The sequence below is a fragment of the Hippocampus guttulatus genome, chromosome 1 (assembly GCF_054856545.1).
Source record: "Hippocampus guttulatus isolate MCC_2025c chromosome 1, RoL_Hgut_1.0, whole genome shotgun sequence".
NCBI classification, from domain to species: domain Eukaryota; kingdom Metazoa; phylum Chordata; class Actinopteri; order Syngnathiformes; family Syngnathidae; genus Hippocampus; species Hippocampus guttulatus.
The window spans coordinates 33,892,411-33,906,860 of NC_141261.1; the positions used below are offsets into that span (position 1 = coordinate 33,892,411).

Genomic DNA, 14,450 nt, shown 5'->3' on the forward strand with positions numbered 1-14,450 from the left:
GTGGCCCGGTGATCCAGTGGTTAGCGCGTCGACCTCACAGTGCAGAGGGTGTGGGTTCAATTCCAGCGCTGGCCTTCCTGTGTTCTCCCCGAGCCTGCGTGGGTTTTCTCCGGGTACTCTGGTTTCCTCCCACATACAATACCTCCAAATACATGCATGGCAGGCTGATTGAACACTCTAAATCAGGGGGTCAAACATACAGCCCGCGGGCCATAACCGGCCCCCAAGGAGGTTCGATCAGGCCCGCAGAATCATTTTAAAGTGAAAAAATGCATAAAAGACGCGGAATTAATTTTTTTAATAAGATGCAATTAATGGAGTATCCGCTAGGGGAGACACTGCTTTGATCAGAGTAAAAGACAACATTGTTTTGATCAGAGAAAATGACAACAGCAGCCTCCAGTCTGTCACTGAGACAGACCCAACACAGCAGACGCTATCAAGGACATGTGAATACTTTATTCTTTACACATATTATAGCACTCTCCTTAGTTTGTAAGGTGTAGGCAGGGATTACATTTAGATTTTATATGCTCGTGTAAATGGTTTAAAAATTCCTTTCTTTATAAATCTCGTTTAATCTTAAAAGTGCATTACTATAACAAATAATTGGTATTGAAAAATAAAGTTTTGTGCCTTTGTACAGTCAGTGGGATCAGTTGCAATGCATATATGTGAATGATAAAAGTAAATTGCACATTTGTCTCAGGAAATCTTAGGTGCTTCTTGAAATGTTTTGTAAAAGACATGTTCATTAAATTTCAACATTTTCCTAGTGGTCTTGTGCTTCTTTAGACCAAAACAAAGGAAAGACATTATTTTGGTTATTTATAGCAGAGTATGGGATAATTTTTAATGGTCCGACCCACTTGACATCTACCGAGGCCGTATGTGGCCCACAATGTGAAATGAGTTTGACATCCCTCACTTAATTGTTAAAATAGGCTTTTTTCACATTTTCAGTTAGTGGTGTGCCGTGCCAGTTTTTCAGTGAAAGAAATGTGCCCTGGCTCGAAAAAGATTGAAAAACACTGGGGTCGATAATTGTCATTTATTTACCTCTTCTTTTTATTTAGTGACCGTAAGGCAAAATTGAAGTGTCACTTTTTATGTTGTTACTTTCTCCCTCTGAAGTGAATAAAATCTGCTTAAAGGTGCCACTTTTATCCCAGTCTCGGAGAACTTGAGACACAACCTGAATAGGTGCTCCCCAACCCGTCTTCCTACCCACAGAAACGACAGTGACATAAATTCATAAGGACCACTTTTTATTCACTTCAGAGGGAGAAAGTTACGACATAAACCATAACACTTTAATTTAAATATACCTCTCCTACACAAAAAGTAGAGGTAAATAAATACATGACAAATATCTAACCTCCTGAAAGGGTTAAAAACAGAAAGGGCCTCTCCCTACTACTATTGCTCTGCTTGAACAAATATTTACAGGGTTGTGTTCTAACTTTCAGCTTTCAAGAAGCTCCAATTGTCATGATTCGGTTTAGGGACCAACAGGTGGCACTGTAGGGCTCCCCCGGCAGCTGCACACCTGTTGGTCATTTGGTAATTAGTTGTTTAAAAGGACTCCCAGCCCGAACATTCAGTGTTAGGTCATTTTTGCTTCTTGCTACTGTCATGTGTGTTGCTGTTTGCTGTTGGCTTCTGTTATGTTTAGTTCATTGTTATGTTTTAGTTTTAGTCATGGGTTTTGTTTGATACTTTGGACTTCGTTTGTTTTGGATTTAGTTTTCTTTGTTTTAAATACAATTCTTCAAATACACCCTGCTCCTCCCTCCTGCCTGCTTTTTGGGGTCCACCACCACCTCGCAACGTGACGGAATGACCCGACCACCTGGACCCCGCAGGTACTACGGATTGGTCCCTGTTCCACCATGTGCCTGGCGGAGCGCGTCTGCGGCAGACACCCCTTTCCCCTTTCAGGCAGCGCTGGTGATGCGGCTGTCCTGTTTTCGTCTCGTCAAGCCGCGTCTACGGTGGGCCGAGCCCCGTCCGCGTCTACGTTGAGCCGAGGCTCGTCACGTGTCTGTTGGAGTTGAGTCACATTCACGTCGACGACGAGCCGTGCCACGTCCACGCCCACGTCAGGCCGAGCCCCTGTTCACGTCTGGCTGTTCCTTGTCCCCCGTTACGTCGAGCTCCGTCCACGTCAGGCCACGCCCAGCCAAAAGGATTGCCGTCGCTTTTGCTCCTGTTCCCTGGCGAGGTGAAGGTCACTGTCGCTTATAGTTCCTGTATTTCGGCGAGGCGAAGGTCGCCGTTGCGTTTGTTCCCGTTTTGCGACGAGGCAAGGATTGCCGTCGCTTTTAGTTCCTGTTCCCCGGCGAGGCAAGCTTTTGAACAACTTTGGGACGTCTGGGATCCGTCCCTTGAGGGAGGGGTACTGTCATGATTCGGTTTAGGGACCAACAGGTGGCACTGTAGGGCTCCCCTGGCAGCTGCACACCTGTTGGTCATAACTAATTAAGGCTTTAAAAGGACTCCCAGCCCGAACACTCGGTGTCGGGTCATTGTTGCTTCTTGCTACCGTCATGTGTTTTGCCTTTGCTACTGTTTGCTCTTAGTTTCTGTCATGTTTAGTTCATTGTTATGATTTAGCTTTAGTCATGTTTTTTTTTGTTTGATACTTTGGACTTTGTGTGTTTGGGACTTAGTTTTCTTTGTTTTAATACAATTCTTCAAATACACCCTGCTCCTGCCTGCTTTTTGGGGTCCACCACCACCTCGCGCACGTGACGCCAACAAAGCATAAAAAATGCACACACCCCGCACCACTCCTGACAGAAGTGAACAATATTTGTTGGTTTTTGCTTTATTTTACAAAATAACTTACAAATTCAATATTACAGTCATGTTTCAACAACGTCCACAAAAATAAGAGACAAATAATAGTGATTAGGTATTTATAAAACACCAAGAATGGCACCAAAAACTCAAAGAAATAAAAATAAATTTACAAAAATAAGATAAATGCCTCTACTGTTAACAAATTAAAATTGTTGATCATCTGAAACTTTCACTTGGCCTTGAGTTATTCCTTGAACATATTGAAGCATTGATCATATATGCTGAAATACAAGACAAGATATCCAAAGATTCTTCAAGAAGTAAATATAGTTTTGAACCATGGTACAAACCTTTTCTAAATTATATTATGTTGGCCTATATTTAAAACACAGGTACGTGAAAATGTCAGTATTCTACCTTTATAGGCAAGGACTGATGGGACACTATATAAATATTCTGGACATCATGTGAAAACTGGGAAACTGGAAAACGGGTGGCGTGATGGTCCAGCGGTTAGTGCGTCAACCTTACAGTGCACAGGTACCGGGTTCAATTCCAGCTCTAGCCTCCCTGTGTGGAGTTTGCATGTTCTCCCCGGCCTGCGTGTTTTTTTTCCCCAGTACTCCGGTTTCCTCCCACATTCCAAAAACGTGCATGGCAGGCTGATTGAACACTTACAAATTGTCCCTAGGTGTGAGTGTGAGCGCAGATGGTTGTTCGTCTCTGTGCACCCTGCGATTGGTTGGCAACTGGTTCAGGGTGTCCCCCGCCTACTGCCCGAAGACGGCTGGGATAGGCTCCAGCCCCAACAACTTAGTCTTTTGCTTCCCCCTGCTGCTCATGCGGGGTAAAGCAGACATTCAAAAGATCTCGTTATGCGCAACAAGTCCATCCATGTGAGGATAAGCGGATCGGAAAATGAATGAATGTGAAAAACGAATATGAAAGGGAGAAATCTGCACAGCATGAAGATCGATTTTTTTTTTTCCAAATTAAGTTTGACTAATCGATGAGCCTCTTGAAAATGTCGGCATAATTGTTGCAGGAAAAACAACTTTCTCTCGTAACATTCCATTTAATTTTCAAAGCGTAATCAATGTGCAGGTCACGGCTTTTCCACAACAGCGTTTTGTTGTTTTTGGCGAGCATGTACAACGCAATCGCCATGAGCATTTTTGAGGTACAACAGTTGGGTCGGGAACCTGGAGGCAGACAAGAGAGACGGGTGGCAGGGCACCAAAGCTATCCTGACGAGAGGTCTGCACAGGAGGTTCATGTTTTTGCATAAATAAGCCTACGTTGTTTTTGTATTACAACTACGTTGCTATTTATTAACGCGGCCCGGTGGACTAGGGGTTATCGTGTCGATCTCATGGTGCAGGGTTCGATTCCGGCTCTGGCGTCCTTGTGTGGAGTTTCAGTCTTATCCCCGTGCCTGCGTGGGTTTTCTCCGGGTACTCCGGTTTCCTCCCACATTTCAAAAACATGCATGGGAGGTTCATGTAACACTCTGAATTGTCCCTATGTGTGACTGTGAGTGCGAATGGTTGTACATCTCTCTGTGCGAGCTTTTTTTTTTTTTAATACCCCCTGCCCCCAAGCTGTTGGCGCCCTACGCGCAGTGCGTGATCAGCACATGCAGAGCCCCGGCTAGTCAATCGCAGGGCACCCATAGATGAACAATGGTTCGCACTGACAATTACAGTACACCGTGGGACAATTTCAGGCAGGGGGAGTGAACTCCGGTATCCTGCCTGTTTGAGATCTCTCCCTACTCTCCCGAACACACCTAATTCAATGGATGATGATTGTTTCAGATTTTTACAGAGCTAGCTGATGAGCTGATCATTTGAATCAGGTATGTTGAAGTAGAGAGAAATCCAAAACAAGCAGGACATACCCCTGATTTAGAGAAACGAGAAACGTTCAATTCTTCATTTAAAACAGCTAATACAGACCTCAAGCGGTACAAGAATGACATGTAACTTCATCCTTGAGAAGCAGTAGCCACTTTATTAGGTCCCATGTTTTATTAGATTAGATTAAAAAGACATCAGACCATTTTGATTGACACCTATGACACGTTTATTTACACCTGCCACAAACACATGCTCCGATTTGAAACAAGTCTTAAGATATATGCCCATTATTGACTGACATACGACTAATTGACAACCGCCACATACAGTACGATGATTGAAATCTGTCATTGACATGTTCATTATTTAGTAACACCTATTAAATACGTGCATATGCTTGACTGACACCTGTCCCCGACACGTTCATAATTGTGCTTGTGTGTATTACATCATACGTGTCTCACTGTTATCTTGTTGCGCAAAAGAGATCTTTTGAATGGCTGCTTTAACCCGCATGAGCAGCAGGGGGAAGCAAAAGACTAAATTGTGTGTGAGTGTGCGCGAAGCTGTGTGCGCGTGAGTTGCGGAGCCGCTACTGGCCCCACAGACCCTGCAAGACTTTCATTCACTCTGCCGCGTTCGTCCCAGAAAGGAACAGCCCAACCACGGGCCGTTGGCCCCTCCCCACTCTAACCACCACCACCATCACGACCACCGACATCATAATCATCATCCTTCCTCCATCTATCTCGAGCACAGATGGCATGTTGAGGTCCAACTGTGAACACATGAGGATCTAAAAACAAGAACCCCATTTGGAAAGTTAACTTTGGAACTTCCTGCTTGGACTCTCTTTGGATCTTCCACCATGGCACAATCTGTCACATTGGTTCTGGCTCTGTCTCTGTGGCAGATGTTTGCTGCGAACACAGTTCTCAATGAGCCCACTGAGGGCCCGGATGTATACCTGGAGCAGCACCCACGCCTGGCTCGCGGGGCCGACGAGGAGGAGCAGCAGTCCACCTCTGGCCAGTACTTTGAGAAAGACTCTGTGACGTCGCCGCAAGTCACCCAACTCTCCAACATGTCAGATCCAGAGGATGCCTCTTGGGACCACTCCCCGGGACTCTTCAATCCTTTCTACCCACTGAGGCAAGGTTCCTTCACTGCCTATACGACCGTGCTGGCAGCTGGCCTGCTGCTGGCAGTAGGTGTGGTGGGCAACATGGCGATCATGTGTATTGTGTGGAACAACTTCTATATGAGGTCAGCCTGGAACTACCTACTGGCCAGCGTTGCATTCTGGGACTTCCTGATGTTGCTGTTCTGCCTGCCTGTCGAGCTTGTCAACTGGCTGTCACACCGGCGCATCCTGCCCGACATCACCTGCCGATTGGTGCCCTACATGGAGGTAGGCGAGGCTTGGGCAGGTGTGCTCTTGAGAGTGTTCGTCTTGTCATGATGACGGTCAACTCTTTTCCTCGCACATGAATTCATTCACTGCCAGCCCTTTTTTAAAACAGTGTATAGCTATATAACGTGTGTGTGTGTGTGTGTGTATATATATATATATATATATATATATATATATATATATATATATATAAATGTGTATATATATATATATATGTGTGTGTATATACATACACATACATACACAACATACACACACACACATATATATATATATGTGTATGTATATATATATATATATATATATATATATATATATATATATATATATATATACATTACATGCATACACAACATACATACACACACACACACACACACACACATATATACTGTACCTTTTATATACAGTATATGTATATATATATAGACACACACACATATACAGTATATATCTGAGGCGATTGCTCTATGACTGAAGGGAAGCTCAGCTTCTGCGAAAATGTCCAAAAATAAGTGATCAAAAACATATGTGTACATACAATTGTGTGCACATGTCATTGACTAAATATGCGCGACAACACGCTCAAGTTTTTTTCCGAAACAGCTTCTTATGACTGGTTACAACACGACTCTTCTCATTCAGTCCAGCAGCTTCACTGCGCTTTAAACTGTGTGGACGCTGGGCGTCGACAGCGCAGACGCTGGGCGTGTAGAGAGTTCAGAGCCCGTTGTCCCAATTCATTGAAACGAGACGAGTCATTGGATAAATGCTGGTTTTGTCCCGCCCATCGGACGCTCAGCGTCTCTGGGAGTCTATGGACAATGGGCGTTTATGGGCTGGCCCGGACGCTGAGCTTTTCTGCATGATGATTGGATGATCTGTCTGAGGCTGAATCTCTTTTGGATTGACAGAGAAATGAGCCAATCACCGATCTTTTGGTGTAGGCATCGTGGGAGCATTTTTCAATTCTCATTCTGTTCTGAGTTGAACTGGCGACTTCTTCTAATCATCTGAGCGACACTCTCTTTGTTGAAAATGACTAGCGACAAATTAATCTTTCATTTCTGGTGGGTTTTATTGTAGTTGCTGTAGTTGTAGGACACTAGTTAAGTCCCTGGAAAAGATGCCTTGTTGGTATGACAGAGTCACAGATAATTTTCTTGAAAATGAATGGAGAGTAGAATCCACGTATAAAAAAACGGACACATTTTATGATGTAGGCCGAAATTGAGCTTCCCCTCCTTGACAGACCAGCATCTGCCACTGATATACTGTATATATATATATATATATATATATATGAATGGAAAGTTTACTTTTAAAAAGTTGCCAGATTGCTACACTGACAAGACCAAAGTGACCTGTATGTTTTGCAGTCGTAAACTGAGCTATTATCATAGCACGTCGAGTCTGAAATACCACACAATGGCCAAGCACACAGCTGATGTGAGTACTCCGCCCCCTCGTCTAAGACAGACAGCTATGGATCATTTCAAATCGAAGAAAATGGATAACACGATGAAGAACAAATTTGCTGAAGCCATAGCTAAATGTATGGCTTCTGCATGCAAGCCTGTCAACATTGTCCACAGCTCGACTCAAGCTGAAATCATTCACATTGCATCGAACGACTCCACTACGGATTGCCAGCGAGAGCCTCCATTACAAGCTATGAACAGAAATTGTACGTAGCGGAGAAGGCTAAGGTACACCAAGCTGGAGAAGACACTGTTTCGGGAGAGAAATAAGAGACTAGGTTGATGAGCCTCTGGTGAATAAAGAGCAGGCATTCTGTTGAGTTCGATGTATGCCACTGACACGATTGTTACTTGTTTGGAACTATTTTGTGTGGAAGGACACCGTGTTCCGTGTCCATATAAATAATGGGGTTGGAGCTTCTCTGTGTTCGTCTGACAGCGACGGTGCGCTGAGGCACGTCGAGAGTTCAGCGGTGCAGTGGTAGCGAACTAGCGACCACAACTGAAAATAAAACGTCTCCAGTGTAGTCATCCGAAATGCTGTCCACACAAAACCATAGAGAGACTTCCGCGCAAGAAGGACCAACAGAATCAACATAGCCTGACTGCTGTGTTCAAAGCAAACTTGAGCAAAACGAAGTATGCAACCATGGCTTAAATCCACTATAGGCTGAGTACTAGTTTACCTTAGATGTGCACTTTATAATTTTATATTGCTCTGTTTTGATTCCCTCAAGAGCTGTTAAAGCAGCTGTTGTGTGGCAAAATATTTTTTTCACTGTTGTTGATAGACAGTAATATTGTGTGGGAGATTATGTGTGAATACAGTGATCCCTCGCTATTTTGCGGTTCGTTTATCGTGGCTTCGGTGCATTGAGGATTTTTTTGAAGTCCGCAAAAATCAGTGTCTAAGTGTTGTTTACTATGCGTGCTAGTGTGTGCGCACTCTGCTCAAGCGCGGAAGGTCCACGTGGGGCACGCGTGTGTGCGTGCACGCATGGGCCGTGCAGTTGAGTGTATGTGTGTTGCTGAGAGAAAGAGAGAGACAGAGAGAGGAGGCTTATAAGAACAAAAGCAGGTCTCTTTCATCCTTAATTGTCTGAATTGACTCATCATAAACACGTTTGATGCACAAGCTGGATCGCTGGCCTGTGTGTGTGTGTGTGTGTGTGCGCGCGCGTGTGTGTGTGTGTGTGTGTGTGTGTGAGTGGCGGGGAGAGAGAGAGACGGAGAGAGGGAGAGAGAGAGAGATTTATAAGAACAAAAGCAGGTCTCTCCTTCCTCAATTGTCTAAACAACCTTAATTGACTAATCATAAACACGTCTGCTGCACACGGGCGGGATCGCTGGCCTGTTTGTGTGTGTGTGTGCGTGTGTGCGTGTGCGTGCGCGCGCGCTCTGCTCAATCGCAAAGGCCCACGCGGGGCATTTTTTAAAATATATATGTTAATTGGTCGCTCCTTCGCGGATTTTCATTCATCGCGGGTGGTTATGGTCCCCATTAACCGCGATAAACGAGGGATTACTGTATACACACACACACACTGTGTCTGCTGTGATGCGGACGTTGTATCGGTCTGTCGTGGTGAAGAAGGAGCTGAGCCAAAGGGCGAAGCTCTCAATTTACCGGTCGATCTACGTTCCAACCCTCATCTATGGTCACGAGCTATGGGTCGTGACCGAAAGAACGAGATCCCGGTTACAAGCGGCCGAAATGAGTTTTCTCCGCAGGGTGTCCAGGCTCTCCCTTAGAGATAAGGTGAGAAGCTCGGTTATCCGGGAGGGGCTCAGAGTCGAGCCGCTTCTCCTCCACATCGAGAGGAGCCAGATGAGGTGGCTTGGGCATCTGATTCGGATGCCTCCTGAGCGCCTCCCTGGTGAGGTGTTCCGGGCATGTCCCATCGGGAGGAGACCCCGAGGAAGACCCAGGACACGCTGGAGAGACTATGTCACCCAGCTGGCCTGGGAACGTCTCGGGATCCCCCGGGAGAGCTGGAAGAATTAGCTAGGGAGAGGGAAGTCTGGGCTTCCCTGCTAAAGCTGTTGCCCCCGCGACCCGGCCCCGGTTAAGCGGTAGATGATGGATGGATGGATGGATGGAGGACTCCTTCTTCAGCTTGACAGCATCCCTTACTGCTGGTGTCCACCAGCGAGTACGAGGGTTGCCGCCACGACAGGCACCAACCACCTTACGGCCACAACTCAGATTGGCCGCCTCAACAATAGAGGCACGGAACATGGTCCACTCGGACTCAATGTCCCCCGTCTCCCCCGGAACGTGGGAAAAGCTCTGTCGGAGGTGGGAGTTGAAACTCCTTCTGACAGGGGATTCCGCCAGACGCTCCCAACAAAACCTCACAATACGTTTGGGTCTGCCAGGACGGACCGGCATCTTCCCCCACCATCGGAGCCTACTCACCACCAAGTGGTGATCAGTTGACAGCTCCGCCCCTCTCTTCACCCGAGTGTCCACAACATGCGGCCGCAAATCCGATGATACAACCACAAGGTCGATCATCGAACTACGGCCTAGGGTGTCCTGGTGCCAAGTGCACATATGGACACCCTTATGTTTGAACAAGGTGTTCATTATGGACAGTCCGTGATGAGCACAGAAGTCCAATAACAAAACACCACTGGAGTTCTGATCGGGGGGGCCGTTCCTCCCAATCACGCCCCTCCAGGCCTCACTGTCATTGCCCACGTGAGCATTGAAGTCCCCCAGTAGAACAAGGGAGTCCCCAGCAGGAGTACTCTCCAGCACACCCTCCAAGGACTCCAAAAAGGGTGGGTATGCTGAGCTGCTGTTGGGTGCATATGCACAAACAACAGTCAGGACCCGTCCCCCCACCACAAGGCGGAGGGAGGCAACCCTCTCGTCTACCGGTGTGAACCCCAATGTACAGGCACTGAGCCGAGGGGCAATGAGCATGCCCACACCTGCTCTACGCCTCTCACCAAGGGCAGCTCCAGAGTGGAAGAGAGTCCAACCCCTCTGACAGAATTTGCACAGAGCCCAGGCTGTGTGTGGAGGCAAGACCGACTATATCCAGTCAGAACTTCTCTACCTCGCACACCAGCTCGGTCTCCTTTCCTGCAAGAGAGGTGGCATTCCACATCCCTAGAGCTAGCTTCTGTAGCCTTGGATCGGACCGCCAAGGTCCCCGCTCTTGGCTGCCTTCCAGCTCACATTGCACCCGACCCCTTTGGCCCCTCCCATAGGTGGTGAGCCATGAGAAGAGGGACCCACATTGCCTCTTTGGGCTGAGCCCGGCCGGGCCCCATGGGTGTAGGCCCGGCCACCAGGCGCTCGTCAACGAGCCGCAACTCCGGGCCTGGCTCCAGAGGGGGGCCCCGGTGACCCGCGTCTGGGCAAGGGAAACTGAGGTCCATGTTTCTCATTCATCATAAGGGTTTTTTTCAGCAAAATTGAGAATTTTTTTTTTTACCAAAAAGACCTACAAATATCAGCCGATTGAACGGTCTGTCTCTTGTTCAATTGAGAGTGCATCAAATGAGGAGGGAGGCTACGCTGAACGCATCTTGTATGACTGTGATTTTTTTTTTGGGATCTTTTTTTGTTCGTGCATCAAATGAGGAGGGAGGATACGCTGAACGCATCTTGTATGACTGTGATTTTCTTTTGGGATCTTTTTTTGTTCGTGCATTAAATGTCATCATGTTATATGACAAGTGGCGACCGATCCGCTGATCGTGGCATCTCTCAGGTGGTGTCTCTGGGTGTCACTTCCTTCACACTGTGTGTTCTGGGCATCGACCGTTTCCACGCCGCCACCAGCTCGTCACAACGAAAGACACGGCGAGTGGAGCGCTGTCGCTCGGTACTGGTCAAGTTGGCCGTGGTATGGGTCGCCGCTGTGCTGCTGGCCAGTCCTGAGCTCTTCTTATGGCACGTCACAAGGACTGCCCACACCACCGCTGTCGACTCCTGTTCCATCAGCGTCTCCTCCCCACCTTCCTTGCTCCTACCCGACTCCCTGCACTCGCTCCTGCACAGATACCACCAGGTGAGACTACACCTACTTTGCCAGTCGACACGCTAACCAGATGCCATTAACATCTTTCCAGCAGGGTTATGATATCCGTCCATCCATCCATCCTTTTTCTAATCCATTTATCCTCACAAGTGTCGCGGGTGTGCTGGAGCCTATCACAGCTGTCTTTGGGCAGTAGGCTGGTTGCAAGTCAATCGCAGGGCACAGATAGATGAACAACCATTCGCGCTCACAATCACACTTCGGGACAATCTCAGACCGTTCAATCAACCTACCATATTTATTTGGAAATGTGGAAGGGAACCATAGTACCCGGAGAAAATCCACGCAGGCACGTATGGGGAGAACATGCAAACTCCAGCCTGGAATATATTTTTTTAAGCTTTCCCGTATTCTATTTCGTGAACGAAACCATTTTTTTTCATTTTTAGTTTTTTGGACGTTTTCATTAACTACAATAACCTTTGGTTTTCAGTACTCGCAGCGGGCTGTGTTATCTTAATATTTTCCAGGCTCGCATGTGGTGGACTTTTGGCTGTTACTTGTGCCTGCCCGTCCTCTTCACTGTCCTCTGCCAAATGGCGACCCGCAACGTCCACAGTGACTCCAGCTCCACCTACAAGCAGCGGAGCCATGACGACATGTCCTCCAATCACAAGCGACATCATCAGAAGGCGCAGGAGCAGCAGCTCAACTGCACATTGTTAGCACTAGCGCTGGTGTACACCATCTGTGCTCTGCCTGAACACATATGCAACATCACGCTGGCGTACACCCACGTCACCATCTCTGTGGACACGGCGGCCACGCTTGCGCTCTTACATCACTTTCTATTGTTCCTCAAGTCCTCCATCACTCCTGTGGTACTGTTGTTTTTATGTAAGGTAGGTAATATGATTTATCTAGAAATCACACAAGTACACATCTGTGTGTACACACAATTATGTGAATATCTGCACTCTGTGTACGGTCCACAGGCGCTGGGTCGGGTTTTCGTGGACTGCTGCTGCTGCTGCTGTCGAACATGTCAGCAGAACTTGGTTGAAGGTTCTCCCGGCTCTGCTCACCTCCCGCTGAAGGCAACCAAAGAAGCAGCCAACTTCTTCGACAAAACAAAAGACGTGTCGCCTATCTTGTCCATCTCCAGTTAGAGATGATACTGCTCCTGCTTCATTCTTTTCTCATTCCGTCCTGCATCCTACTTTTTCACCTTCTGCTCTACGATCTCCCTATATCCTGTCTTTACTTCTTGTCTTCTTCCTCTCTGAAGTGTCATCTGTAGTCACGATAGAGACTGGTAGAACATTTGGGAAGAGGTTTGACAAGGCCACAAAAAAAAAACTCACTGTATGGCACAGATGCATAAAGATGATGTTTAAGTAGCAGTTCCAAATAATTGTGTTAATGTTGAATGTGAAAAGAAAAATGAATCTAGTCAAGGTAGCTGAATTTGAATTGACACAATTTATTCTCTGCCATGATTTTCGTTTGTTGATTTTTTTTAATGTGAAAAATGTCAATTAACAATCTTTAGAAGACTTTAACACACTACATCAGTGTATTTTGTTTGCATTTGAAGACAAATGGCTTGCTGACCCGGTGTCGCCATGGTAAGAATGACATGACATCAAATTGGCTAATGTAAGTCATGTAGTAACCATATGACTAAAGTGACGGTCAATGTTATGTGAAAGAATGACTGTGAAAAATGTGAAATAAAAAATAACTTTACCTTCAGCGTTGATGATATCATCACTTGACAATTATGTCCCGTTATCGACATCGGCAATATAGTACAATAATAAAAAGTAGAATATTTCAATATTTTAAAAATCATCATTGGTGTTAATATACTGAATTTATTCCACAGTATCCATCCACCCATTTTCCAATCCGCTTTATCCTCATAAGGATCGTGGGGGGTGGTGGAGCCTATCCCAGCCATCTTCGGGCAGTAGGCGTTGGACACCCAGAACTGGTTTGCATCCAATCACAGGGCACACAGAGACGAACATCCATCCACACTCACACTAACACCTAAGGACAATTCAGAGCAGGGGTGTCAAACTCATTTCACATTGTGGGCCGCATATGGCCTCGGCAGATGTCAAGTGGGCCGGACCATTAAAATTATACCATACTCTGCTATAAATAACCAAAATAATATGTCTTCCCTTTGTTTTGGTCGAAAGAAGCACAAGAACATTCGAAATACTGTATGTTTAAATTTAATGAAATGCAATTTACTTTTATCATTCACATATATGCATTACAACTGCATACCTGTCAACTTTTTGGAGCGCCAACCTGTATAAACTACCAAAAAAATCCTTATAAAGAGCAAAAAATCCTTATAACATACCAAAGCATTTTATGTCAAAATAACGGCAGAAAAAAACCCACGAAATTTTCAATGATATTTATTGTAGATCTCCATAATACAATGTCTGGTTAATGTCTAATCATCATTCTACTTAGTGGCATTACTGTGTTCAGAGTTGTATTCCTGCATTACTTTTTTTTTTTTTCAAAAAACCCCGGAAATGTTCAGAATCCGTATGATTTGTGCGATACGGCCATATACGTAAGATTCACCACAAAATCCGTATGAACTATGGCTAAACCGTATGAGTTGACAGGTATGCAACTGATCCTGCTGATTGTACCAAGGCACCAAACTTTAACAAGTAATTGGAATTGATAAATACAGTCATGCTCTGATCAAAGCAGTGTCTCCCCTAGCGGACACTCCATGAATTGCATCTTATTAAAAATATTCATTCCGTGTCTTTTGTGCATTTTTTCACTTTAAAATGATTCTGTGGGCCTGATCGAACCTCCTTTGGGGCCGGTTACGGCCTGCGGGCTGTATGTT

The 14,450-nt window shown here is 45.9% G+C and overlaps 1 protein-coding gene across 1 annotated transcript; it reads left to right on the plus strand.

Moving 5' to 3' along the window:
* Positions 1 to 5,315: 5,315 nt before the first annotated feature.
* gpr37l1b (G protein-coupled receptor 37 like 1b) lies at positions 5,316 to 13,312 on the plus strand. The gene is made up of 4 exons (XM_086127503.1): positions 5,316 to 6,075; positions 11,288 to 11,587; positions 12,088 to 12,459; positions 12,553 to 13,312. Exons 1-4 carry the CDS (start codon positions 5,533 to 5,535, stop codon positions 12,724 to 12,726), a joined length of 1,389 nt encoding a protein of 462 aa, XP_085983629.1. The 5' UTR covers positions 5,316 to 5,532; the 3' UTR covers positions 12,727 to 13,312.
* The last annotated feature ends 1,138 nt before the right edge of the window (positions 13,313 to 14,450 follow it).

Coding starts and splice junctions, on each gene's coding strand:
- gpr37l1b (XM_086127503.1), top strand. CDS start 5,533: ATGGCACAATCTGTCACATTGGTTCTGGCTCTGTCTCTGTGGCAGATG. Junction 11,588..12,087: donor TCCTGCACAGATACCACCAG/GTGAGACTACAC, acceptor AATATTTTCCAG/GCTCGCATGTGGTGGACTTT. Junction 12,460..12,552: donor TACTGTTGTTTTTATGTAAG/GTAGGTAATATG, acceptor TACGGTCCACAG/GCGCTGGGTCGGGTTTTCGT.